This window comes from Chionomys nivalis, chromosome 9, assembly GCF_950005125.1.
Source record: "Chionomys nivalis chromosome 9, mChiNiv1.1, whole genome shotgun sequence".
NCBI classification, from domain to species: Eukaryota; Metazoa; Chordata; class Mammalia; order Rodentia; family Cricetidae; genus Chionomys; species Chionomys nivalis.
Genome location: NC_080094.1, coordinates 9993260 through 10021156, shown reverse-complemented (window position 1 = coordinate 10021156; position 27897 = coordinate 9993260). Strand labels below are relative to the sequence as shown.

At 51.5% G+C, this 27897-nt stretch overlaps 1 protein-coding gene across 3 annotated transcripts in view; it reads right to left on the bottom strand.

Moving 5' to 3' along the window:
- Nfatc2 (nuclear factor of activated T cells 2) overlaps positions 1 to 22447 on the bottom strand; it is a 110979-nt gene extending 88532 nt beyond the window's left edge. For all 3 annotated transcript variants that reach the window (XR_009057749.1, XM_057781459.1, XM_057781458.1), the window contains exons 1-2: positions 22224 to 22447; positions 995 to 2030 (exon numbers count right to left, since the gene is read on the bottom strand). Coding sequence is in view for 2 of the 3 variants with exons in the window: in XM_057781459.1 (XP_057637442.1) it covers positions 995 to 2030; positions 22224 to 22353 (1166 nt within the window). In the remaining variant the exon portion in view is untranslated. The remainder of the gene's footprint in view (positions 1 to 994; positions 2031 to 22223) is intronic.
- Positions 22448 to 27897: the final 5450 nt, after the last annotated feature.

Here is a 27897-nt window from a genome sequence, read left to right as displayed (position 1 = left end):
TCTAAGCCAGGACACTGAAGTATGTCATTTTACCTAATTCTTAAAAACAGTCACTCTGGGGGCTGGAGAGATGGCTCAGAGGTTAAGAGCATTGCCTGCTCTTCCAAAGGTCCTGAGATCAATTCCCAGCAACCACATGGTGGCTCACAACCATCTGTAATGGGGTCTGGTGCTCTCTTCTGGCCTGTAGGCATACATACAGACAGAATATTGTATACATAATAAATAAATATTTTTAAAAAAAACAGTCACTCTGAGGTAGGCACTGCTATTTTCCTCATCTCTCAGGAAATGAACAAAGTCCCAAAGAAGGGCTCAGTAAATGGGGTTGGGGCAGGGAATCCTGATTGATTAGTGATGCCTGCTCTGGGAACAGTCTCCCAAATGTGCTCAGTGTCTGTCACAACGGTAGCACAACGCTCACACACACACACACAGGCAACGGGTGGCAGAGCCAGGACACACGTTCAGTCCTCACATGTCCTCACACGTCCCAAAATCTCTCCCCTGTGAGCCACACTCATTGCTTTGGCCTGCGGGGTTTTTAAGCTATTTGAGGATCGAGCCCTGTGTGATTTATTGTTCTTTGGGGCTCCTCATCTCTGAGCAAAATGCAAAGGCAGCACAGATGTCCTCACACACAGCTCCTCTGAGAATAAGGAAGGGGCGTTCCATACTGGGGTCCACACTGCTCTATGAGGGAATCCAGCACACAGTAGGGACTTTATAAGTACTTACTGAGTGAAGATGATGTGCCCTAGGGGACAGCCAGCAAGCATTTAGTACAATAAACCCCACAACCACCTGCTGTAGCAGAGACACCCATGGGCAAACTGAAGCTTAGGGAAGTTAACGTCCTTCTCGGTATTTACAGCCAGCAAGTGTCTAAGCCAGGATTTAAATGACACCCATGTGACTAAATTCCATGTAGATATCAAGAAAGCCAACAATTAGAGCGCACTTGGGCACACACTGCTCTCCAAGCCCCACTCACCTGCAGATGGGAATGGCTGGCACCAGCTGCTTGGGCCAGCTGGGTGGTACCAGCAGGATGGACTCAGGAGCGGAATTCCTCCTTTCCTCCTGCTCACATGGCCCCAGGAACTCCACGGCAGGGTAGATGTGACGGGCCAGGCCCGCCTTGGACGGGGCGGTGGACACGGGAGTCGGGTCAGGACTGGTCTTCCATATCTTGGAGGGGATCCCGCAGGGCGAGTCGGTGGCCAGGCTGTTGAGGGCTTCCATGAGAACACCAGAGCCAGCCGTGGGGGTGTACCCAGCGGGGATGCCGTCGTCCTGGGGTGCCACGTGAGGCGAGGGCTGTGGCGAGGGGCTCCGGGAGCGCTGGGGTGAGGATGCGGGCAGAGGGGCAACCAAGGCCTCTGCGCACGAATGCCTCCGCTTGGCACCGGGTGAGGAAGAGCGGGATGCCGGACGGGGCACGGGCGAGTGTCGGCCCAGGCAGCTGTCCTCGGCGAGGCTGGTTCGAGGTGACATTATTGGAGAGGTTCTGGGGGAATAAGGAGCAGGGATGTTTTGAAACTGGGGACACAGGTCGTCGGGCCCGGCGTTATTGGGCGAGACACAGGGCGAGGTGTAGGGGGAGAAGGTGTCAGAAATGAAGCTGGCAGAGGAGCCGCTGCTAGCGGGGCTCAAGCAAAGCGGCTCGCGGTAGGCCTCAAAGCCGGGCACGGGCAGTGTGAACCTCGGGCTGGCAGCCATGCCGGCCAGGGCCAGGGCCGGCTGCTCGGGGGGCAGGCCGGCATCTCTCCCACGGAGGGCCCCCCCTGCCTGCATCAGTTCGTGGGATGGAGTGATCTCGATCCGAGGGCTCGGGCCCGAAGCCCCTGGTGGCTTGGCCGGACTCAGAAAGTTCTGGAACCCTATCCTATCCGGCTCTCCAAACCGGCCGGGGGGCTCGCCAGAGAAACTGGCGAGGGGGTTGACTGGCTTGAGGCCATAGTCCTGGACATCATCCGGGTATGCGATTCCGGAGGGTGAGCTGATGGCCTTATGTGCGTTCTGTTCTTCTGGAAAGAGAAGGGGGAGGGGGATCTTTAAGCCTCTAAAGCAGAACTGGGGTACAGAGTTACAGTCACGGGTGGGCATGGTCTTCTGTCACTAGCTGGTCTTTACCCCACCATGGCAAACCCTGAACTTGCCACAAGTAAAATGAAGCCTCTGTGTCCCAAATTCCCTCAGGAGAGTCCAGAATGACAAGCACTGTGACACCAGCTATGTAGCTGGCTGTAGTATGGAAGACAAACTGACCTAGCAGCATCCACGGTAAGACCCCTCAGAAGTGCATTTTAGGGGCTGGAAAGCTGATTCACTTGCAAACTGCCAGCCATGAGACTATGAGAACCCAAGTCTGCTCTCTAGACCCTACATAAGTCAGGCATGACAGTGCACCTCTGTAGCCCCAGCACTAGAGAGGCAGAGATGGGGATCCCCAGTGCTCAATGGCCCGGTAGTGCAGCCAAATCAACAAATTACAGGTTCCAGGGGAGACCCTGTCATAAGAAATAAGGAGGCCATTTGAGGAAGACATCAATATCTGGCCTCCATATGCATGTACACATATGTATGGGCACACCCATGTACACCGTGCACACCGGCATGAATGTGTCTCTGCACACAGGCACAATGAATGTTGTTAAAGTGAATTTGCTCACAGCAGCACAGACCCGCAGCTGAACCGGGGCTGCGATGACCTCGTCATGTCACATGTATGATATGGCAAGACATGTATGATGCAGAAGGCAACAGGGCCTCTAGGGTCCATGGAGTCTGTGTTTGTCTAAGATGTCCACACCCAAGTGCGAGAGGCTTTCTGGAACCAGGGTTCCCTGCTCCTTCATATCCCTTTATAGATGTGGCCCAGGAAGGGGAGTCCCCAAAGACATGGAATTTGCAGACTCGCAATTCCTTCAGAGGAGTCCCTTAAACCCCAAAAGTCAGGATCACGGTTACAGGGTCCCCAAACTGTTAATAGGAGGGAATATGGAGTGACCTAAACACCTCTTTAGCATCAGGGGCCATCTTGGGTTTTTGCTGTCCCATCTCAAGGGCCCATTACAGCAGATCATGTTGCCCAGTCACCCCCCTTGATGTCCAAGCCTGACCCCTTACATTCCTCGCTAGGAAATTCTGCAGAGCCACCAAGGGACGGCAGTCCCCACCGTTCCTCACCGACTCTTCCTCCAAGCCTCCCCCTTCTCCATCAGTAGCGGGGTCAGCCTTGGCTCCTCCACTCTCATGCCTTCTAACCCAGCCACCAACAAATCTTGACCTCTGACCTGCCAACACACAACCTCAGTATTCCCGGTAACACACGTCCACCTTGAGCCAAGCCCCCTCTTCTACCTTAGTCTCACCAAGTCCCCTCTGTCCAATGTCCACTCTAGAAACTGCCCTTCAATGTTTCCTCTGACCCTTTAGATAGGGCCTGAGGTCATCATGGGCCAGTCTGTCCCTGTCACCAGCTGGTCTCATCACTCCACCTGTGCCCAATGCCCCCCAAACAGCTCAGCACCAGCCCCACTGACCTCTTTTCCAGAACTAGCCGCTCAGAGTCCTTGAGAGAGCTGTCTCCTCTCCCTTCAAGATCTTCCTAGGAATGTTTCCCTTATTCTGTGTATCTGCTGCTCTGCCAGCACCTCCATAGACTGCCCTCCTAAAGATCGTCTCCAGCCTCTTCTCTCCCACTTCTCCTTCGCACCCACTGCTGGCTCCCATAGCGTCGGACACATATGTGTTTAGTGAGCCTGTCCTGCTAAACCAGGGCCAAGCAAAACACACCCTAAGGGCCCACATTTTGTCTGCTGATAAAACAACCATGTCTATTCGCATAGGGCCTAGCTAGGGCTTGCCTCTTCACCGGAACAGCAGAGCTGAGAGTTTTGGCAGGGTCTATATGAACCACAAATCTTAAAATATTTACTCTCTGGCCCTTTATGGAAGTTGGTACTTCTCTTGACTCTAAGCTCTGCCGAGGTCAGGTCCACATCCACTGTGGGTTACTATTGCTTGCCCGGCACCCGCCACTGCGCCTGGCACTTACAGGCCTCCACACGTCTACAAAGTGACCAAATAAATAAAAGAATCATTCCCAGGGTCCCGCAAGCCAGGAGTGGGGTCTCCTGCTCTGGGGAGCTAGGGTAGCCACCCTGGTGACCCTTGGCATTTCTGGGCCTTTTCTGGGCCACAACAGAGGGAGTGTATTCTAACTTAGCTGAACTGACCTAAGAATTCCCAGATGGTACTCCCATTCCAGATGAGTACTCCCACTCCAGATGAGTACTCCCATTGCAGATGAGTGCTCCCAAAGGGCTGCCCACCACTAATAACATGAGCACTTGGGCCAGCATGGTTGGGGTCTGTCTGTCTTCCCTTAACCTCTCCTATGTTGGGGTTCCAGGCAAGCCAGGGTTTGGAAGAGAGCACCTGCTTCCTTCTGGCCTCAGGACTCTGCAGTTTTCTGATCCCTCTGCTTCAATTGCTCCATTCACCCATCTCTGTGGCACTAAAACCCACCCATTCCTGCAGGCTCTGCCACTGTCCCTATTCTCCCACAGCTCACTCTTCCCAGAGTGCCCACTCTAACCCCATATGTCTCCCAGTTCTGGGGAAGTAACTGTGGCATCAGCTACTGACCAGCAAGTCGGCTGGTCTCCTAATCAGAGATGCCATGAAATACACCAAGCCTCTGCTTCATGGGAGCTGGTACAAGGTGGGCCCTCGGCAGAGAGGAAGGCATCCCCATAAAAGCCACCTGGGACACTGACGGCACTCCACCAAAATGTCACCGCCCAACCCACGAGGCAGAGGATGTCGTCTCTAGGGAGGGGTGACTGAGTAGGTAGCACCCATCAAAATCCCAGATGCATCCCAGAGTCCTTAACACCATTCTCAAAACTGCATCCTATGTGGATACTCCTAACTCTGGGAGAGAGATAAGGGGTAGGTTAGTGTCTGCAGCTCTGGGGCTGGGGAAGGTTCTGGCTCATCCCAACAGTGACCAGGAAAAGTCCTCCTGCACCAAACAGCAGTGACCACTGAGATTCAGTATCAAAGAAAGAGCAAGGTGAACATAGGGTGGGGAGGGGCACATCTGTGGCGGGTGTGCACAGGCAGAAGCCGGAGGAGGACGTCGGGTGACCTGCTCTGTCACCCTCCACATTGTTCCCTTTGAGACAGGTTCTCCCACTGAACTTTGAACTCAACTGGTGGCCACCAAGCCCTAGTGATACCCCTATTTCTACCAAGCAGCACTGAGGTTGCAGGAGCGTGTGGCCATACCCCACTCTTTTATGTGGGTACTGGGATCTGAACTCGGGTCCTCACACTTACCTACTGAGCCATCTCCCCAGCCCTGCAAAAAGGAAACTTTTTGATTTCCGTATTATGCGGAGAAAACAAACTTAAATTTCCCAAACATAATTAGCTTCTGTGGAGCAGGCGGCAGGGGTGACATGGAACATAACACGTGACAATGAAACTCTGCTGACACGGAGGGAAACAGAACCTAGCCCTGCTCTGCCACTGACTGGCTAGTGGCAGAAGAAAAGTCCCCACCCACTCCAGGCCCCGTGGCCTCGCTTAGAGCAGGGGGAAAAGCACGTCTGATTCCTTCGTGGCTTTGATTTCTCTAGCTTGGGTCTGCAGGGCCGGAGTTCATGCAGTGCACAGCCAGGGTGAAGGTACATCCGAACCTGAACTGGCACTGTGTGTGCACTTACACACACCCCTTCCTGGCAGACAGCACACAGTACAGATGTCTAACCTATGGGCCAATTGGCATCAAACCCATGTTCAGCGATGTTCTGAGAGCCCATTCCCTTCAAGCCGACCAAACCGGGAACCGTCCTGCACAGAGATCCCGGTCATATTAGAACTCTCTGCCTCAAAAACACAGCTCAGGGTACTGTGAAGAACCCAGACACACATCATGGAGTATGGTAGTGCCTATAATCCTAGCGCTCGAAGGCTGAGGCAGGAGAAATACTGTCCAAAGACAATCTGCTCTACAGAGTAGGATCTTGTCTCAAGAAACACACAGACACAGACACACACACACACACACGTACACACACATGCACACACGCATGTGCGCATACAGACACACACTGCCCAGGAGCTCCGAGGAGCAACTGGCCACACTGAGCCTAGTATCACAGTGTTTACACCGGTTTAATCCATCCTGGTGGCAATTTCCTTCCCGCCCCCCTTCTTTTCTCTCCCCAAGTCTATAAATGTTTAACAGCAAGCGCGGGCGTGAGGGTAATGAATAGCCTTTGCCTTCTCTGGTTTTTGACAGCAAATCTCACAAATGGCAAGTCATTAACATCTTTCTGTGAGTGGCTGGGATCCCCACTCTTGGGCTCTTTGGAAACAGCCCATGTGCCTGGCTGGGTCTCACTGCTCTCTCCTGCCCAGAGCCCAGGTGGAAGTCAGCGTATCTCAGAACCACACCTTGCTGCCAGTTTTCTCAGGAGGCTTCCATAAACTTCTTTGCGTGGTCTTGGCTGTAGGTGGCATTGTCAATATGTATTATGTACTTACTATGTTTGCTCAACTCCACTCCGTTTTTAACACGTTGTGTGTGTGTGTGTGTGTGTGTGTGTGTGTGTGTGTGTGTGTGTGTGTGTGAATGTGCGTGCAGGTGTTTACAGAGGCCAGAAGGAGGGCATCAGAGCTCTCTGCAGCTGGAGTTAGAAATGGTTGTGAGCTAGCTGACATGAATGCTCTGAGCCTCTGAAAGAACAGCATGTGCTCTTAACCACTGAGCCATGTATCCAACTCCACGTCACAACTTTTATTTTGAAAGGAATGTTTGCACCATTCTGGGAGGCTGAGGCAGGGGCATCGCCTAGTTCAGGGCCTGTCTGAACTACAGAATGAGTTCAAGGCAGGTATGGACAATTTAATGAGACCTTATGTCAAAATTAAAAGTGTAAAGAGGACTGGGGGGCGGGTCTGGCTCAGGGTTGGAGCACTTGCCCACCATATGTAAGGGTGTTTAATCAGCAGTACTGCATACCTGGCCCCCAAAAGGTGACCACATTCAAGCAGGCCACCTAGGCAAAGGCTCTGAGCCTGCATTTCACCTCCACCCTCCCACAAGCTTTTTCCTTGACGTATAATTTGTGTGGCAGGCAGAGGTGGCTGGGTTCTGTCAAACGCTAAACATCTTGTTTTGCCAGCACCATCAGGACAGCGCCGTGTTCTGTGACCCTGCAAAGTGTGCCCATGTGACGGGGTGCAGGCGGCAGAAGGGGAGCCTACGGATAAGAAAGGCACTCAAGACTTGGCAACACACCACTGAGACGCCATTCCTCCCAGCTCAAAGAGAAAGCAGCATCTAGAGGGAGACAGCGTGGGGCTGCAGAGGTGGCTCATGGTCAGAAACACTGGCTGCTCTTCCACAGGACCCAGGTTTCACTCCCAGCACCCACATGGCAACACACAACCATCTGTAACTCCAGTTCCGGCGGATCTGGCACTCTCTTTTGATCTCTGCGGGCACCAGGCACACACATAGTGTACAGGTAAAACAGAAAATATATGTTTTTTTTTTAAAGAGGCCACAGCTCTCTCTATGTGTCATGTACTCATGGTGGGCTACCTCTATGCCACCTGCCATGATAGATGCCTGGCCTACGCTTGAGATGTTAATCCCCAAAGGAAGAAGGAAGGCGGGAGCCATGACTGCTCTGGGTCTTCTATCTTGTCCTTTCCCCAACACACACACACACAGAGACAGACACACAGACAACACAGACCACACACACACAGACCCACACACACACACACAGACCACACATACACAGACATACACACATATACACACACAGACACACACAGAGACCACACACACAAACACATACATACACAGACACACACAGAGACTACACATACACATAAACACACAGAGACCACACACACACACACACATTGCATTCAAAGTTACCCTTGTCCAAAATTCCCTTCCATGCCTCCAGCTCCCTTCTCCTGGGCCACTGACTGTCTATCAAGACAGAGGTGCCTGACTAGCCAGACTGAACTACAGTAGCTTCTAAGCTCAACTCGTAAAGAGCCCTATGGTAAGAGTCACTAACAGAGTCACTGATTGTCCCTCCACCCCAAGAAGGTGAGCTTTTTGAAGCTTATTATTATTACAAAAAACGCAGGGCTGGGGTAGCTAAAGTACTAGGAATGGGCCCACCACCGGAGCTAGCACGTGGCATGCATTTAACCCTCACATCTACATGAGTGGCCTGGTCAGCAGCTCGCCTTCCACAGAGGAGGAAATGGGGCACAGAGAGCTGATTTCACCTACCCAGAGTCCTTAGCGGGATCTGATGGAGCATACCCACCCTGGGCGCTGGGGATTCTGGATCTATTACAACCTAAGGATACTCTGTTGCAGGGGCTGGTGTGGAGCTGAGCAGTTGCCCCACCCACCCCAATAACTGGCCACCCAACTGTCCCCTTGCCTTGCAAGGCCACCTGAAGCTGAGGCCCGGGGCTCTGGGCTTTGCACCTCTGAGTCACGCTTCCTGCAATCGATCAGCAGAGGCAGAGTCTGCCTGAAGTGTAGCCTGTAGGCCACACCCTGGAACCTGAGGAAGCCACCTCCGGGACGGGTATGCCTTGCTCATTCTGGTCCCTCTGACTCCTTACAGCTTCTGCTGGCGATTTGGTCTACTGACACCTGAAGCTGTCTCTCACCAGGTCCCTGGGGCTCACTCAACATCTGGGCCCTGAGAGGACTTGGGGAGCCTCTGCCAATCTTCTGGGAACTGCCAGGGGCCAAGTCAGCCTACCAGGAGAGGCTGCTCACAGAGAATTCGGCACCCCTTAGTTTATGGAGGGTCACACAGTGTCCAAAGGATCCAGGACCCAGCCTCACCCCTGACATGAGACCCGAGTACACTCTGTCCTCACAGGTAACACACAGGGCAGCTCGTCTACACCACACAAAGCCCCACACATGTATACAACAGACACTGGGGAAGTATTGTAGGCAGCAATTCTGGCTTCCCCTGCCATGGTTTCCCTATTCGATTGACAGCGTCACTCAGGCTAGCCCCAAGCTCTTCAAAAGCATTTTGTAAAAGAGGAAGGAATTTTATAAAAACAAAACGGACTGGTCAGCACTTCAAGAATTCTCTTGGCCTCCCAGACTGCGCTGACCTCTGGAAGTGAAATAGCTAGAGAAAGCCTCAGCACTCTTCCTCCGGGGACTGGTGCCCCCACCCCATCCCCCAGCTGCCTGGGAGTGCAGCCACCAACCTTGCCAAAGTCTCAGTGACTCAGTAAGCTCCATGTCATAACAGAAGTGTTAAGAGTCAACACACCTGTGCCATTTGCTCTCTACCAAAGACCACCACACACAACCAGCACAGATCAGTGGGGGTTTCTCACAAGAACACTAGGAAACAGGTAATACAGCTTTCCCCGTTTTACAAATGGGGAAAATGAGGTTCAGAGAGGGTGAGTAATCGGCCCAAAGTCACACAGCTTTTAAGCTGCAGAGCCAAGACAGTCTGAGGCAACCTGGCCCTTCACCCACCCCCACAACCACTGCTGAGCACCACTTCTCGTGAAAGAGACTATTTCTGGAATAGTAACATCTTAACTATGACACAGAGAAGTGAGGGGCCCCAGGACAGAACCTGTTGAGGGCCATTGTTGGCCTAAAAACCTAAGATCCCAACTCTTTTCTTCTAGAATGTTCTCAGTCCTTCTGTCTGCCCCAAGAGAGTGTTAAAACCACACTGTAGCCACTCAGTGGCCTCCACCGGTCACTCCTCTTTTGTTTCCTGCAAGCTGCTCATTCAAGAATGGACCCATGGTCAAGGCCAGGATGCCACTCACTGCCAGGTAGCTGTCCAAAGAGAAACCTTTGAAAAAAAAGGAAACCAGGGTACACTATAGTCTCAGAATTTGGGACACTGAGGCAGGAAGGTTTCTCAGAGTTTAAGACATTGGGTTACATAATGAACTCCAGGTCAACCTGTGACCCTGCCCCAAAATAAAATCACACATGCATCACACAACACACACACATACACACCCACACAGACACACACTAAAGACACACACCCCATACACTCCATGCATACCACACACACACCACACATACAACATAAACCACACACATACAACACACATACACACACATCTCACACAGACACATACAGACACACAATACACACATGCACACATATACACAGACACACCACACATACCACACACAGGCACACAGACACACCCACAGACACACACCACACACATTCCATATACACCACACACACCATACAGATATGCACCTCACACACTTCATACACACACATACCACACTCACATCTCACACAGATATATACAAACACATGCACACACAGACACACCACACACACAGACACAGCACAGACACACCCACACAGACACCACACACTCACACATACACATAGCACACACCACCCATACAACACACAGACACAGAACAGACACCACACACTCACACATACACACACGTACACATAGCACACACCACCCATACAACACACACACACAGCACAGACACCACACCCTCACACATACACACACATACACATAGCATACACCACCCATACAACACACAGACACATCGCAGACACCATACACTCACACATACACACAGCACACACCACCCATACAACACACACACAGACACAGCACAGACACCACACACTCACACATACACACACATACACATAGCACACACCACCCATACAACACACAGACACAGTGCAGACACCATACCCTCACACATATACACACATACACATAGCACACACCACCCATACAACACAGACACACAGAGAGACAGAGAGAGGGAGGGGGAGGAAAGAACGCCGTGAAAACAATCTTTCAAGTGTCTAAAAAGTCCAGGCAGGCTTTTAGGAAGTGAAATAGAAATGACAAAAATAGAAACCTCACTAGGGAGTCTATAGGAAGTGCCTGTGGGGGGAGGGGACATAGCCCACAGCAGGATGGGCTGCAGATCTGGGGGGTCCCTGCCCAGACTATTCCAACCCACCCCTTCATGAGCTCACATCTGAGGTCTAGCTCTGCGGCATCACGGCCTGTTGCCATGGTAGTGCCCAGATACCACAGCCAGGCAGCACAGACTGGCAGCAAGGAGAGGGAACAGAAGCCTGTGGCTCCCCTAAACTCCTGCACACACGGCTGCAGGAGCCCCACAGCAGGGCAGGAAGGCAGCGGATTTCCCATCTGGCTGCTTTCACAGTCTAAGGGGAGAAGCATTTGCAAGAGTCACCAAGGGTCTTTAAGTAATGAAGGGGATTCTCAACTTCCCCCGCATCCCCAAGTCTCGGGCCCCCTCCCTCTCGACACACAGAGGGCAGTGGTGACAGGATTCCCCAAAAATGAGTCATGTGTGTAAAGGAGAAGGTCCAGGTTGTCACGCCCTTTATTCAGAGGTGACACACACAGACGGGCCCTGAAAGTTGAGAAATTCCACCCAGATCAGTGGGTCCAAGAACACTGAAGAAGGCCAGGGGACGTTTACCCTCTCGTCTCGCCAGCATGGAGGTGCTGGCACAGGCTTCCTGGCACCCTCTCATCTTTTCTGACCTTGTCCCAGAGAAGACAGCTGTCTGCCTTCACCAGACAGACAGAGGCAGCTTCGGTAGCGCCTCCGGCAGTCTGCCACCAAGCCAGGCGCCAACAACGACGCTGACACAGGAGAGGATGGTCCCAGAGCAAGGAGGCGGATCTCTGTGAGTTCAAGGCCAGCCTGGTCTACAAGAGTTAGTTCCAGGACAGGAACCAAAAGCTACGGAGAAACCCTGTCTCGAAAAATCAAAAAAAAAAGGAAAAAGAAAAAAGAGGCTAGCAAAGCAGCAGCTGCCAGGATGCTTGCAAAAACATGGTGTTCCGGGCTGCTTTGGAAGACGGCTGGCATGTATGCCCTGTACGACTCAAGGCCTCCCTCGAGCAGAGGGCCAGGGGCCATTTGACAGTTGAGGTATTTGGGGGTCCTCCTGTCTTCAGGAATCCTTGTCACTTTCCCGCTTGCCGTCTTTCTGATAGCTGGCATCTACCATGTCATCAGCCTGCATGGTTCCCTTTTAGGCGCTTATAACAAGCGAGGAGGCTGCTATTACCAACACCTTACTGCAAGGGACAGGGAAACTTGAGGTTCAGGTGCAGGGAATCCCCCAAGGTCACACAAGCAAAAAATAGACATTGCTGATGCCGTGTCACTCAGTAATACTGAAGCTACCACAAACACACACGCACACACACCCGCGCGCGCACACACTCTGCCTCACTTCTGTTACTCAGCGTCAAGACCAGGGTTCTCCTGTGTGGCTCAGTAGGTTTCTTTCTCAGAAGTGGGGGGCAGGGGTACTGCTTCATATCAATACCCCTCCATTTCCTGACCAACCACCCTCCTTCCACGGGTCCTGGAGAGCAAGCCTGCGATCTGGAGAACTGGTGAAAGAGCTTCCTCAGCAAAAGGAGAAGGGAAGATCTGGTCAGAAGAATTCACCAAAAATAGCCTTCAGATAATCCTCCCCCAGAAACGGGACTCGCCGTGACAAGGCCCACCCACTCCGTGGCAGCCAGGCAGGAAGGGCTGAGGTTAGACAGCCATAGGCTTCCCTGCAGCCTCTGCCCACCCTAGCTTCCTCCAGGAGCTGAGCCCCCTCACTCATTCCCGGTCCCTCAAAAGCCTGACCCCTCAAGTAAAGCTTCCGCTAGGTGACCATGAAGCCATGGAACTCAAGCAGACTCAAGCACTAATACCTTACTGACAGGATGTGTCTTATTTATGCCCCCCCATATAATATGGGTGCCATGTTTCCAGAGGTGGGCATGCCTAATCAGCCCCCCTGCCCTGCTGCCACACACCCACACCTGGTCATTAAGACATTCCTCCCAATCCACCCAGCAGAGGTGACATCACCCCTGTGGATTTCAGACCTGCAGCCCACCGTCTGAGGATTAGGCAGGCAAACACCCCCTTCCCTAGGCCTTTAGCATGATTGCTCAAGCATTTCGGTTAAGGGGCTTCCTTCTCAAGGAGCGGGCCCCCTTTGCAGGCATCCCCTAGCAGCTCTGTTTTGATAAGGCCCTGGCAAATCCCATGCTTTGCAGGCCGCTTTCCTGCCTTTGCTCAGGCAGAGCTCAATTAAAATTCACAGGGAAGGGCTGACTGGGAGAAATGTACTTTATTAACCGAAACAGGCCCTCTTCCAAATCCTTAGATTAGAAGGCGGGCTGGGCCCCAGTGCCTGCTCAGGAAAAGGAACTCTCCCTGTTCTGCCTCCAGCTCAGCCTGCTAAAAGGCAGCGAGAAAACACATTAAAAGTCCAGGGCACAGGGCTTTGGAAGTAAATGCCAAGGGATGTGGAGACGGCTCAGTTGGTAAAGTGCTTGCGGGGCTGAGCCCAGCATCTGCATTAAAAAAAAGCCAGGCATGGTAGAAGTGCATTCTCATAATCCCAGCTCTGGGGAAGCGAAACCAGGCAGAGCCTGGGGTTTGTTGAGCAGCCAGACCAGCTAAACTGGTGTGTCCCAGGTCAGTGAGAAACCCTGCCTCAAAAATTAAATAAATAAAATTAAAAAGTCAGCAGCTCAGGAAAGTTAGCCTCTGACCTTCATGTGTGAGCTCACACATATGTGTACACACAAGCAAATACACACATGCAAAGGCATGCATATACACACAAACTACATGCCGATCTATAAGAAATAGAGAAACATGCCCCCACCCCAAAAAATCACAGGAGTGAGACATCTAGCATAGAGGGATGGGGTGGGGGGGGACCTTATTTCCTTATTTCTTTAATAGACAAACATGAAGAAAATTGACTGGGGCTGGAAAAATGGCTCAGTACTTAAGAGCACCGGTTGCTCCTCCAGAGGACCCAGGTTCAATTCCCAGAACCCACATGGCAGTTCACACCTGTCTGTACCTCCAGTTTTAGAGGAGCTGACACCCATGGCAAAATACCAATGCCAGTGAGATAAAAATAAATAAATATAAATAAATTTATTAAAAAAGGAAATTGACTGATGGGAATTTTCAAAGGGCAAAGGGAGCAATGTCAAGTCAACCACTCCCAATACAAAGGCCTTCAGGGATGGATGCAAACAAATTAACAGCAAAAGCCTGGGAAACAGTGTGGCCTGAATGCTGGGTAGCCGATGTTAACTATTTTAGGTTAACATCAGGCCTGTGCATTGACTGTCTGTGCTCTTGCCTTCTCTGTCTGTAGATCCAACAGCTGTGCATCAGAAATGTTGGGGCTACAACACGTGGGGCCTGGGAACGTGACTCAGCCACAGTGTGGCCCTAGCACGCAGAGGCCCTGGGTTTCATCAGCAATTTTTCATAAACCGTGTGTGGTGGATAATCTTGGCTCTAAATTTGACACACCTGGGAAGAGGCTTTCTATTGAAATTCGCCTCCATCAGATTGGTCTGCGGGCAGGCCTTTGGGGCATTTTCTTGATTGCTAATTGATGTGGGAGGCCTGGTCCATGGTGGGAGGGCCCCCCTCTAGATGGGTGGGCCTGGGCTGTATATGAAGAGCAGCCAAGCAGGACCAAGGAAGGGAGCCTTCATTCCTCCGAGGCTTCTGGCCCAGCCTCCTGACTTCCCTGGGACATACAAGTCAAACAATCCCTTCCTCCCCAAATTGCTTCTGGTCAGCATTTTATCACAGCAACAAAAGCAAACTAGAACACTGGTTGTGAAGTACATCCCTGTATGCCAGGACTTGGGAGACGGTGGCAAGAGGACCAGAAGTTCAAAGCCATCCTCAAATATTTTGAGGCCAGCCTGGGCTACATAAGGCCCCCGTTTCAAAAACAAACAAAACAAAACAAAAAACTGTGCTGAACCCTGGAAACATCACTTTTTAAAAAGAATTTCCTTTAAAACAATTGTGATGTTTTAGAATTGTGTATTTATGTCCACACATGTGTGTACATGACACACATACACACGTGTGCCAGAGCACACACGCGGAGGTCAGAGGTCAGCCTGCAGGAATAAGTTTTCTCCTTCTACCATGTGGTTTCCCGGGACCGATTCAGGGTGGCCGGCTTGGTAGCAAGCACCTTATCCACTGAGTCATCCTACGGGTACCATTCTTAATTTATTATTAAATTTATTATTAGCGTGTGTGCTCTGATATGCACGTGGAGGTCAAAGGACAACTGAGGGGAGTCATTTATCACGTGAGTCCTGGGGATGGAGCTCATGTTGCCAGCAAGGGGCCACCTTTCCCCACTGCACCATCTCGCTGGCCCTGCAGACATGATTTTTTAATCATTACTGAAGCCAGGGGTGTGAGCATTATGCACTCTACACAAGGGTTTTGATACTGGGGGGCCCCAGAGTCCAGTGCCCTGAGGTTCCCCAAGAGCAGTCATCCGACTTTTTTCGGGGGTTCACGTCTTTGACTGACACCTGATCTATAAAATACTAGATGAATTATACTTAAAGCCACTGCGGGGAGATGCCCGAGATGGAGATGCAGATGAGGCGACTTTCATTAGCAACATGACAGCCCATTGCACCATCGCCCCTACTTTTGCATATTTGGGGGGAAAGCTTAGTACCAAAAAGTCAGAGGGCAAGTGAAAGTGTTTCCCTCTGCTCCAGGTGAAGGAGCAGGCAGCCTGATCCATCCCAGAAAAGCCCAGGTTCCAGGCCTTCCTGATGCTCTGACTCAGTCTGGAAGCCGTCAGCAAAACCCTAGCTGTAAGGGTGCAGCAGCCAGGGAAATGAGCTGGCCACAGCGCCCTGGGAGCCTGAGGCTATTTCCTGTGCTGGGGGAGGGAGGAAGTCCTCTCTAGGGGAAAGCCACAGGGTACCCATCATGGAGCTGCGTTTTCAGGGCTGCTCCATTCTGGGCCTGGCTCAGCAGACAACACCTGGGAGCAGCCTGCATCACCCAGATCGAGGCCTCCAGAACTTTCCAGCCACGGAATGTGAACAACTAAGGAAGCGTTTGCAGCCAGCAGGGTTCCAGGACTGAGTGGAGTGGACAGGGGACTTAGGGTCAGAACCAAACAGACCTCTCTCTGGCTTAGCTGACTCGCTCAGGCACCAGCACCGGGTGGAGCCCGGCAGCCAACAGACACCACACCCCTCATGGCCCATCTGCTCTTCTGATTCAGGACACATCAAGGCCCAAGGAAAAGGCTCTTTCCCCCAGGAGCCCACACACTTAAGACACCCTGATTTGTCAGGGACCATCCACAGTCACAAAGCCTGGGCCACTGGACCTCTCTGAACCCTCACTTCTGCCCCAGTGGGGCCCATTGTCCTCATCAGCCCACAGCACAGATAAGAAACATGAGCCAGGAACCAAAGTCATGTGACCTCCAGCAGCCCTCGAAGGAGCCTTAGCAACTTTGCATCGATCTGATCCATGAGCTCTGATCTGCTTGCCGCAGGCCTGCAGTTCCGCTCAGCCCAGTCTCCAGATAGCCAGCAAGTCAAACCAAGGCTTTCGAGTTCTACGCATGATGCTCTGACTTGCACAGTCAGTGGGAAGGACGACTCAGGTGCCTCCAGGAAGCATGCATGACGGAGAAAGAAGCAAAAACAGAGACTGGGGGATGTGGCTGGTCTCTGTAGAGCACTGGCCTAGCTTGCACAAATCTCAGGGTTCCGCCCTTAGCACCTCGTAATCTGGGTGTCATGGCACATGCCTATAATCCCAGAACTTGGGAAGTGGGAACAGAAGCATCGGGAGTTCAAGGTCATCCTTGGCTACAGAGAGAGTGTGAGGCCAACCTGGGCTAAATGAGACAAGAAAGGAAGAAAGGAAGGAGAGAAAAAAGAGATGACGTGTGGCGGGGGAGCGAACGCCCCTTGTGTCCTGTACTTTGTCCAGTTCTATTTTGCTGATGTATAGATCCGAGAGAGGAGCACTGACCGTCCCACTTCTAAGGGTCGTCATGTGTGGGGCCTGTCGGACACAGTTGGAGGTTGCGGCTCTAGGGTGTCTGGAGACACTCTGGCTGGGTGCTGTAAAGCTGAACGAAGACTCGGACCCCAGGTGCCCCGACTCCAGAGAGGCCTGGCACTGCCAGCATGTGAGCTACATTTCTTGCACTTGGCTCACCGCTTCTGGAGCTGGCAAGCCCTGGGGACAAATAAGAGCAGCTGACTGCAGGGCTGTATGGTGCCTCTGTTCCAGATCAGCATTAACAACAGCGACAGTGAGCCTTGAAAGCTAGGACGACGGGGGCCACTCCAGCCCCGCTTCCTCTCTGATCAGGCCTCTGCCCACTTCTGGGGCACCTGGAGACCTTATTTGTCTAAAGTAGGCTCATTAAGGCTTGACACAAAGGGCAACATCTCTGAATGTCATGTGTGTCCAGCAAGCCAGCTTACTTAGGATACAGGCCTATTTTTAGTAACACCCAAAAAAGCCAGCTACTGTATCACAGCACCTCATTTGTCCCCATTTGTTTACCGGGCTGTGTCCCATGCTGGCTCCGGAGTATCCAGACAAAAGCAGGGACCAGGTCTCTTTCATCTCCAGACCACACCGGGCCTGGCACAGAACCAGCATGCCATGTGTTTGCTGGAAGGATGAGGTTTTCATTGTTCCCTGCAAATGGTCTGCTGAGAGCAGGTGTTCTCAAGCTGAAGCGTAGGTGACATCAGGGACTGGTCCGTGACTCCCTCGAGAAATGGTGTAAAAAGCTCATGGCGGTGAGAGTCGGGGGAGGCAGTGCCCTGGGGCACACCTGTGGATGGTGTGTGTGTGTGTATACTCTGTGCCCAGGACATATTTGTGTTCACAGAGCCACTTCATGTGTACATGTGTGTGACTGTGTGGTGTCTGTGGTTTTCATCAGTTTTTCAGAGAGTGTGGACCCAGCAGTGTAAGGAGGGTAGGAACAGACTGAGAAGCAGCAAGCAATAATAAGAGGCCTCTCTGCTTGACCTCAGCAAAGTCAAGGCTGGTTCTGTACACTTGAGCCAAAAGGGAGTCAGAAGAGGAAATGCATCAGACCCACTGAGGCAAACTGATAGTGAGTGCCACCAGAATTTCTGTCCCCAACCCAGCACCTAGGGGATCTGATACTTCTGGAGATGACCATGGACTCCTGGGGAATTCCAAGTTAGAAGGGGGAAGAACCCACTGAACCTCAAGAATGCCTAGGGCACTCTCACGGAAGGGGCCACCAACAGGGTGTGATCGGCAGCCGCCAGGATCCTAGAACCCTTAATCCTATTCTCTACATGGGATAAACTTGGACAGCTCATCCACTAGAAGAGAAATGAGAGCTCTCTTGACACATCTCTGGGCAAATAAATTTGGAAACGCAGCTGGACATAGTTTCTTGGATACAGTTTACCAAAACTGACTCCCGTAGAAACAGCGAACATAAAAAGGGCTGGTGAGATGGCTCTGCAGGTAAAGGGGCCTGCCACCAAACCCAGCCACCTGAATTCAGTCCCTGAAACCCGTGTAATGGAGGGAGAGAACTGACTCCCACAGGTTCCTCAGCATAGGAAGGAAAGAGACCTAAGGCCAGCTGCACAACGAGAGAATCAAGGGAAAGCATCACTTAGGAATATGCTGGGAAAGACCTTCATATGCAATCAAACTGATATTGCCACCACAAGAAATACTGGGAATGATGAATGCACTTATTTACTTACACTTAGATGACCTCTTACTATATAAACCAATATGCAGCAGGTTTAGGAATAAGCTCATATTTTCTCATAGACACTCACATGCCTTTTATGCCAATCAAGTCCCATTCCTAATAAAACTCCCAGGGAAACAGGGATGGATACATTCTGAGCATAATAAATGCATACATCTGAAGCCTACACGAGTGTTTGAGGTCCTCCTACCATGGTCAAAAGCAAGGCAAAGGGGACTGAAGAAGACGGTTCATCGGTTAAGAGTGTTCTTCCAGAGGACCAGAGTTCATTTCTCAGCATCTACACTGGGTGGCTCACAACCAACTGTAACTCTATCTCCAGAGGATCCAACGCCCTCTTCTGGCCTCTACAGACAACTGCAAGCACACGGTGCACACACCCACACACAGTTACACACACACATAGTTAAAAATAAAACTTTTTTAAAGAGACAAAGATGATTGGGTGGTGGTGGTACACACTTTTAATTCCAGCCCTGAGGAGGCAGACAACAGGCAGATCTCTGTGAGTTCAAGGCCAATCTGGTCTACACAGTGAGTTCCAAGATAGCCAAGCATAGCTAAAGCTACATAGAGAAACCTTGTCTTGAAAACAGAGAGAGAGAGAGAGAGAGGGAGACCTACAATCTCCACTTTGATGCAATCTTTCATTCTAGGTGACCAGTCAAATGCACTCAGAAAGACAAGAGGGGCCTGTTTAGGGACACTAGCATGGGCAGAACTGGGTCTCGCCTGGGGTAGCCCCAAGATCGAACATGGTACTTAGAGAATTAGTTGGATGAGTGACAGAAGAACAACAGCTCGTGCTGACCGTGAAAGGAAAGGTTTAGTAAATGCTAGAAACAAAACCCGCAGTGGTTAATTTCAGTGGATTAGTTCACCCCAAGTGCAATGCAGGATAGAACTACTATTTTAGCCACTTACAAACAAGCAAACAAGGGTCCAGAAAGAGGTTAAACGGCTTGCCCTAGCCCACTCCTCCTGTCTTCAGTCCCTTGCTTGCCGTGGCCCATGGACCAAGTGTCTCCCACGCAGGGGAGGAGCGAAAGGCCTCCCAAACGGTAGAACAGCGCCTAGGCTCAGACTTCAGCTCTGTCATTGACCGGTTCTGCTTTTTTCAGAAACTTACTCCACCTCTCTAGGCCTTAGAGTTCTCCTCTGTAAACTGGGAGTCAAAAACCGTGCCTGCCTGCTAGGGTGAGAGGTATATCCCATTGATGAATGCAAAGATCTGACCTCCCAAAACTTCCCTGTGTGCCTTCACCTGTTTTCATCAGCATCTATCTCGTTGTTGACCCTTTTCCTCCTGTGGATTTTACCAGGCTCGTGGCCAGCTGACTCAAGGCATATCATTAGAACCAGAGCCTAGTATCAAGATGAAGGTCAGCTTAGGTCTCAGGGACTCCTACTATGAAGGAACGGAGAGGGGAGACCCCCAAAGGTGACCCCACGGCTGTCGTTACAGTCCCTTCTGTGACGCTTGCCCCCCCCCCCCGCCACACACAGAGGCCTCACCTTCCCAATAGATTCCCAGAGCATCATTTGCTGCACCTGAGCAAGGGCCTCACCTAGTGATTTTCCTACAAACACAATCTGGAAAGGGGTCACGAGGAAGAAGCTCACAGGCTTTCCCCTGCAGGGAAGGTCGGGTCAAAAGCAATGAATCGGGCTGATAGTTTGTCCCCTTGATATAAGAGAACGGCCCCACACTCCCGTGATCTCCCAAACACCTCTAGCCTGATCTAACCATGAGAAAAACATCAGAAAAAACCCAAGTTAAAACATGGTGGCATCGGCCTGTGACCCCGGAAGATGCTGTGGCGAGGAAGCTGTCTAGTTCCAGGACAGCCCGAGTTACATGATACCCTGTCGCAGATATAAATTAAACAGGCTGTATATAACATATCTATAGTGCCTATTTCTAACACAGTACTTCAAAGGCTGTTAACACACACACACACACACACACACACACACACACTGGAAAAGCACAGACTTCTTAATGACCAAGCATCAGTGTCAAGTACATACGCCCTGTTTATGCCCCAGGTCCATAATAAGAGGGAAGTGGGCTACTGAGTTACTATCATAGTACTAGTATAAACGTGAAACTGGAACCCCCAAAATAAAGTTTATTATTAAAAAAACAACAACACAGGTTACTAGGCTTTCCCATGGTCATTAAGCTACCCATCTGCTGGCCACTGCGCCCTACTTGCCAAGAAAAACTATAAAAAGCACCTCCCACCAGATTTGGCTTGGAAACTATTTCCCCGGAAATCCTCACCCTCCACCCTCACCTCAGAGAGAGAGAGAGAGAAACTGTGAACCTGAGAGAGGTGTGTGAATTCCCCACCAGACGTGACTTTAATCTTGATGAACACAGAGACCACGGATACATGTGGATGGCTTAGACTCCTAATTGTCTTTTCAGTGGAAAGCTGTCTAAAACATCAACACTGCCTCTTCCACTACAGTTAGTACCTCTAGCCAAAACACACAAAATTGTCACCAAGCAGATCTCTTCCCAAAGGTTGCCCGCGAGGACCCTGCTGGGGGAAAGGTTAATGCCACCACGACTCTCAAACGACATCTTCCAGCCAGCATCGCGGCCCTTCCTACGCACCAGGCACCAGATGCCAGCAAGCCTGGAGCCATCGGGGCATCTGGAAGCTGCCAGCAGGCTTGCTCCTGAGCCTGCCACAAGCACGAGCTGAGCTGCTAAAATCAGGAAACCTGGTTAGGTTCTTGTTTGCTTCCAGACAAGCTTTCTAACTAGAAACACCGTGAGGCTGGGAGTAGAGCCTCCTCCTGCTTCTGACAGAATGTTGCTGAACACCCAAGAGACAGGGGCGTTTGGCCAACCCCCAGCAACAGAGGCCAAATGAAGGCGCGGACTGAACTTAGGCCGAAACAACCTGTGTCCTCCTCACCTAGGTGCCCCCCATCCACTACAGCGTGGGTGAGGGGCTGGTGGAAGATCACTTATTAAGTGCACTGGTCCACCTGCGGTGAATGTAAACTCAGAGAGGAAATGGGCCAGCCTCCTGACACCCAAGGCAAACCACCCTCTAGCATGAGACACGCAGCCTCTTCCTTAGTTTCAACACAAAGTCCCCAACAACCGGCTCCCAGGATGCCACAGGGCCACTGTCTCGCAGCCTCAGGGGTAAGATCTTCAGACTCTAGCAGCCTCCCTGACATCCTCGGGCACACGCCCTTCCACCAACTCTACTCTCAGAGGGCAAAGACAGTACTTCCACTACCTCTGGGGTGTCCTGGAGACCTGACCATCCTTTGTTATGCTAACAGCGACCCTCAACGGGAACTGAAAACCGCCCCCTCAGGATGGTTGCAGCCACTATCTCTGGCTAACCTCCCTGTCACCGGGGCAGGGGCAGTCCCTGCTACAAACTCCTGAAGAAAGCCCTGCACCGGGTCCCCAGGCCCAAGTCCCCGCCAGGGCTTGAGGGCCAGGCGGGGGGAGCCTCCACCGACCTTCGATGGGTTTCAGATAGTCATAATCGAAGAGGATGGAAAAGTCCAGCTCGTCCTGGGGACTGCCCCCAGGCTCGTGGCCTGGGCCGTCCCCACCGTCGGGGTCGGGCTGCGGGTCCGGGGCGTCCATGGCTGGGGCAGCTGGGCTGCGGGGCCTGGTAGGGTCGCGGTGAGGGGAGGAGGCTCGCGCGGACCGGAGTCACCGTGTCTGGGGCGCACGCCGGGGCCGGGGATGACTCGCGGCGCAGTGGGTCCTGGACGCGTCCGGGGAGCGGGTGACGGCGCGAGCTTCCTGCTCAAGGCACCTGTTGCAGCCTGGAGGGGGCGGGGGCGGGACGGCGGTGGCTGGCGGGGCGGGGCGCCGCCCAGACGGGGAGGGGCACAGCCCGGTCTGGCCTGAGCGACAGGCCCAGGCAACTTCTGCTTCACCTGCCACTGTCTGACCCAGGGTCCTCCCAGAAGCTGCTGCTCGCGAGTTCTACCTTAGGGACCACTCGCTGAGCCTTTCCTGGTTCCTCTCCTTCGCGGGGGAGGGACTCCCTGTCTTCTCTGGCATGCCCACAGCTGTGGTGCTGTTCCAAGTCTCTGATTTGTAAGCCCCGACCTCAATTGACCAGACCTGGGCCATCTACCCGCTGCCACCTGGCGTATAGAGCCACTGTAACCCTACTGGGGCAGATAAGGGATAAAGATTACGACCCATTTTGACCACCGGGAGAGGACTCGGTACCAGGGGGAAGTGACACGCGAAGAGTTTGATTGATGATGATCTGGGGACCCTGTCCTGACAGTGAGAACAGGAAGTGGTCTGGTGTGTGGGAGGTAGGGCTGACAGGTAACTCATACATCCGCCTGATGAAAACTGTAGATTACCTGGCTCCTCCCCATGGCTTTTGGTGCCATAAGTCTGAGTTCAAGCCCAGGAATATGGGATCAAGCCCTCAAGATGAAGATGTGAAGGCTGCTTAACACAGCAGAACCCAGGGCCACGCTCCATGGAACCTCTCAGCTTATAACTTCTCAAACTGAGGAAGTAGGTAGCAGAGCAGAGTCTCCTGGCAGTGGTCCCCGGTGCCCCTGGCTGGTTACAGCCACCAGAACAGCTTTATAAAGGCTAAATCTTTACATGGGGCCACATGTGAGGAGGTGATTAAGACTTCAGGAAATCAAAAGATCAGAAGTTGGAGGGGGAGGGGCTCTCAGGTCCGGGTCACAATCCAGGCTTGAGGACAGTGACTACTCTCCTGCAGTGTGGACTAGGAGGAGGGGGCAGAGGGCAAGCGCTCTTCAGGGAGAGCCACTTCTCCACCATGGAGGTCTGCTTTCAAGCTCCTCCTCATTGAACTGGGCGTTGTCAGGCATGGACCCGAGAGGCAGAGGTGGTGGGATTGCTTCCAGTTTGAAGTCTGCCTGGGCTACAGAGAGAGAAACTCACCACCAAAAACAAACAAGCAGCTCTCGCCACTCTCCTCACAAATATTTGGTGAGTTCCTGCAGCAAATGCTGAGAGGCGGCCAGGCAGAGCATCCACGAGGTCACTCCTCTGCCCTCGACAACTCTGAGTAGGGTTTCCCAACACCCAGGCACACACCGGAATCTTGTAGAGACCAGTTACAACATTGGGCTCCCCGAGACCCACCGGGAACCAATTTAGCCAGGATCCTATCCACCTACCCAACCAAGCACCACCGTCCATGAATATGCCATGGTGCACAAACTGTGATTGAGGTGATCAGGACTCGTCCACATATCATGGATAGTTGGCCCATGGGGCCCCTGGCATCTGCATTCTTAGAAAAGCTCTCCATACACTTCCGAATGAGAGGCCCGAGGTGGCAGCAACTGGTTTAGACTCCAGCCAAGACCTTGCTATCCACATCTCTAGAAGGAAATAGATCTTCATGGGTCCTTAAAACAGGGGGCCCAGGCCAGACTCTGATATTTGGCCAAGGAGAAACAAGAGAAACACTGTCATACAGATGAAGAAAAACTCTTGTGTTCCCACCCACCCCACCCATTCTTTCCCATCCCTCTACCCCAGGGGTTCTCAACCTTCCGAAGGCTTTGTACCTTTAATACTCCTGTTGCGGTGACCCCCAACCATAAAATTATTTTTGTTGCTACTTCCTAACTATAATTTTGCTGCTGTTATGAATCATAAATAACTGTGTTTTCCGATAGTCTTAGTGTAACTCCTGTGAAAGGGTCGATATGTGCAAAGGGGTCGTGCCCCACAGGTTGAGAACTGGTCTGCCCTACCCATGATCACTGAATGTTTCTGATCCAGTGGGTATTCATTGTCTGTGCCAGCCAAGACTCCTTTCTCTGTCTGGTAACAGCTCTCCGGGGTGCTCATCTGGGAAGCTACTTTCTCACCAGTGTTGGGAACCGAATATTAGGCCGTTATTCCACCACTGAACTATATACTCTAACCCCTGGGAAGCTGCTCTTAAGACGATCTTGGTAGAAATATCAACACAGTTGTCCCATCATGCCTGATAAGAAAAAGAATGATATACCTAGACTTGGCCAATCAGAATTTTATCTCCAAAGACTTATGAGATCCACTAAGGTGGGGACCATGGCCACCTCATTCACGGCTTTACGTCCAGTGGTGTATTCATGAATGGCACTTGGGTAGATAGTTGGATAATTGAATAAAGAGATGTTTTTGACAGATGGATGGTTTAGGTGGGTAGATGTGTGGATGGATGGATAGGTGGATGGATAGATAGATAGATAGATAGATAGATAGATAGATAGGATATATATTTAGATAAATAGATGGCAGGAATAATATATGGGCAGGTAAATGGATGGACAGGTGGGTGGAAGTGGGAGGGAGGAAGGGAGGGATGGATGGATAGGTGGATGGATGGATGCATGGATGAATGGATGTATGGCATGACTCTCTTTGTATGTATAAGTTTCTCTAACTATTCTCCTCTCTAAGGCTAAACCTGGCCACCCAACTGCTAGAACAAGAACCTACTTCCCTCCAATTTGGTCTTGCTGTCCCCAAGAGCAAGCTACACTAAGGAAGGGAAGATGGCTTCTCCACTGAAGGAGTACTTCCCACACACCAGCCTTGGAAAGAGCCATTCCCCGCTTTCCACCCAGAACACTGACTTGGTTCTCCTTCAGAAAAGCAGGCATCTCCTCAGGCCATCCTAGACCTGAACTCAGGGAGGGTTCAGACCAGGCCCTGACCCAGGCGATGCTCTTGTTGGAGCTGTGGAGCAAGGGGCTAACTTGAAGGCTGGGACCTTGGGCTGAAGAAATGGATGGGAACAGCAAACAGCCTTACTGCACTGGAGGCCCTGGGTGGAGTAGGAGCACAGCTCCATGGCCCTTCTCTTGCTCTGCTGCTGATAATCTTGTAAAGGCCTTTCCATGTCCCCAGCCTCCACAACAGAAGCCCAGGGGGCAGACTGGGTATGAAATGTGCAGCAGACATTGGTACTGACCGGCCAGGAGTTGAGCTCAATTCGGTGACTACTGAGCCCAATTACAAACACGGATAACGCTGCAGAAGGAAAGAAGCTAAAGCCATGATCACATTAGGGAAGTCTGGTGTCCACAGGGAATGCAGGGAAGCCTCCAGCTCCCTAAAACTGGGACTATTAGGTTGAACAGAAGTTAGTCAAGGAGTCCTATGTATGAAAGCTCCGAGGCAGGAGAGTCTGAAGCATTGGAGGACACTGCAGGGTCAGGCGACAGTCACAGAACAACCTGCCATGCCCAGCTCTGCCTCTGGGTCTCTCTGGGATACATGGGCTCAGAGAGCCTACTCTGGTGTCTGCAGAGATCTCAAAGTGAATGATGTATCCAAAGCCAATCCTTGATGCTCTGCCATTTTTTCCTAATCCCCAGGCCACGTGTTGCCTTCCCATTCGCCCACCAAAAATCAGAGCAGTCCTGCTTCCTCCTCGTTCCACATCCAGACTCAGAATCTGAGGGTAGCTCTTTTCTAAACACGTCCCAAACCTGACCATCTCTCACCAACTCTACCATTGCTCTCCCTGCTTACCATCCAAGGCCCCACCACCTCCCTCCCTCATGACCACAGATGCTTCTTCTCTGGATCTGCTGTTTCCACTTGTGCCTGAACACAGAGCAACAAGAAGGGCTCATTAAAAATATACAGCTGGGGGCCTGGAGCAATGAGTCAGCAGTTAAGAGCACTGGCTACTCTGCCAGAGGATGTGGGTTCAATTCCCAGCATCCACTGGGCAGCTCACAACTGTCCGTATCTCCAGTTCCAGGGGCCTGACGCCTTCACAGACATATATGCAGGCAAAATCCCAATGCACATAAAAATAAATAAGTCACACACACACACACACACACACACACACACACACACACACACGGCCTGGAGAGCTGTCTCCATGAGTAGAAGCACTGTCTATCTTGCAGAGGACCTGAGTTTGGTTCTCAGCACCTACATGGTGACTCACAACCACCAATGACTTCAGTTCCAGGGGGTATAACGCCCTCTTGTGTTCTCTATAAGCACTGCATGCACATGGTGCACACACATACATTCAGACAAAACATTCATACACATAAAAATCAATCTTAAACAGACACATACCTGGGGCTCAGCACTTACGAGTACATACTGCTCTTGCAGAGGACCTGAATTTAGTTCCCAGCACCACATCAGGCAGCTCACAATTGTCTGTAACTTCAACTCCAAGGGATCTGATGCCCTCTTCTGGCAGGTGCTCTAAACATATGCCCAGGCACACAGACATACACATGTTATTAAGACTATTTCAAATATGTACATGCATATACATGTAGCCACCCTCCAGTAGCTTCCTGCTGAGTTTAAAATAAAACAGTAAGGCCAAGTTCTAGGTCAGCTCCCCTAGCTGTCTTGAGTATTGTGCCCAATCTCTCTCTTTCCCTCTCGCCCTCGCTCTTGCTCTCGCTCTCTCGCTCTCTCGCTCTTTTTGCCTATGGATCAGTCACTTGCTCTGAAAATGCCCAGCATGACCCCACACAGGGCCTTTAAACCTGCCGTCCCTCTGATACCACCCTTCTTCAGCAATGTCTTAGCTCAGACATCACTGCCCCAGAAAGACTCTCCCTGTCTGCCCCTCAAAGGAATGACACCCTGGGCCCTCTTGGTCCCTTCTCATGTTTCCTGTCACTTACCCTTGACCCTGTGGCATTTTTTATGTGCATATTTGTTTAATAAATTTGTTCCTATTCTTAAACTTGAATGTGAGTGTTTGGAGAGCAGGGGCAAGGGGTGTCCATTGTCTGCATTTGACTACCTAGGGTAGCCAGTTTTAGCAAATGGGAACATAAGACACCCAGTTAAGTTTGAACTTTAGACAGTTAATCCTTTTTAAGACATAGGTCCTCAATATTGTATAGAGAAACAATTACATTCATTCTTCCAGTGTTTATAAGAAATTCAAGGTATGTGTATATTAGCATATTCACCTGCATGTGATGCCAATGGACAGCCTCAAGGCTTCCTCTCATGTGGTCTGTCTTCTCATTTTGCTTTGAGACAAGGTCTCTCTCTGTCCTGGAATTCCCCAAGGAAGTCTGGCTGGTGGAACAGTGAGTGCCAGGGACCCACCTACCCACACTTCTCTAGTGCTGAATTGGCAAGCACACAGCACTATGCCCAGAATATTTTTTTCTAATATGG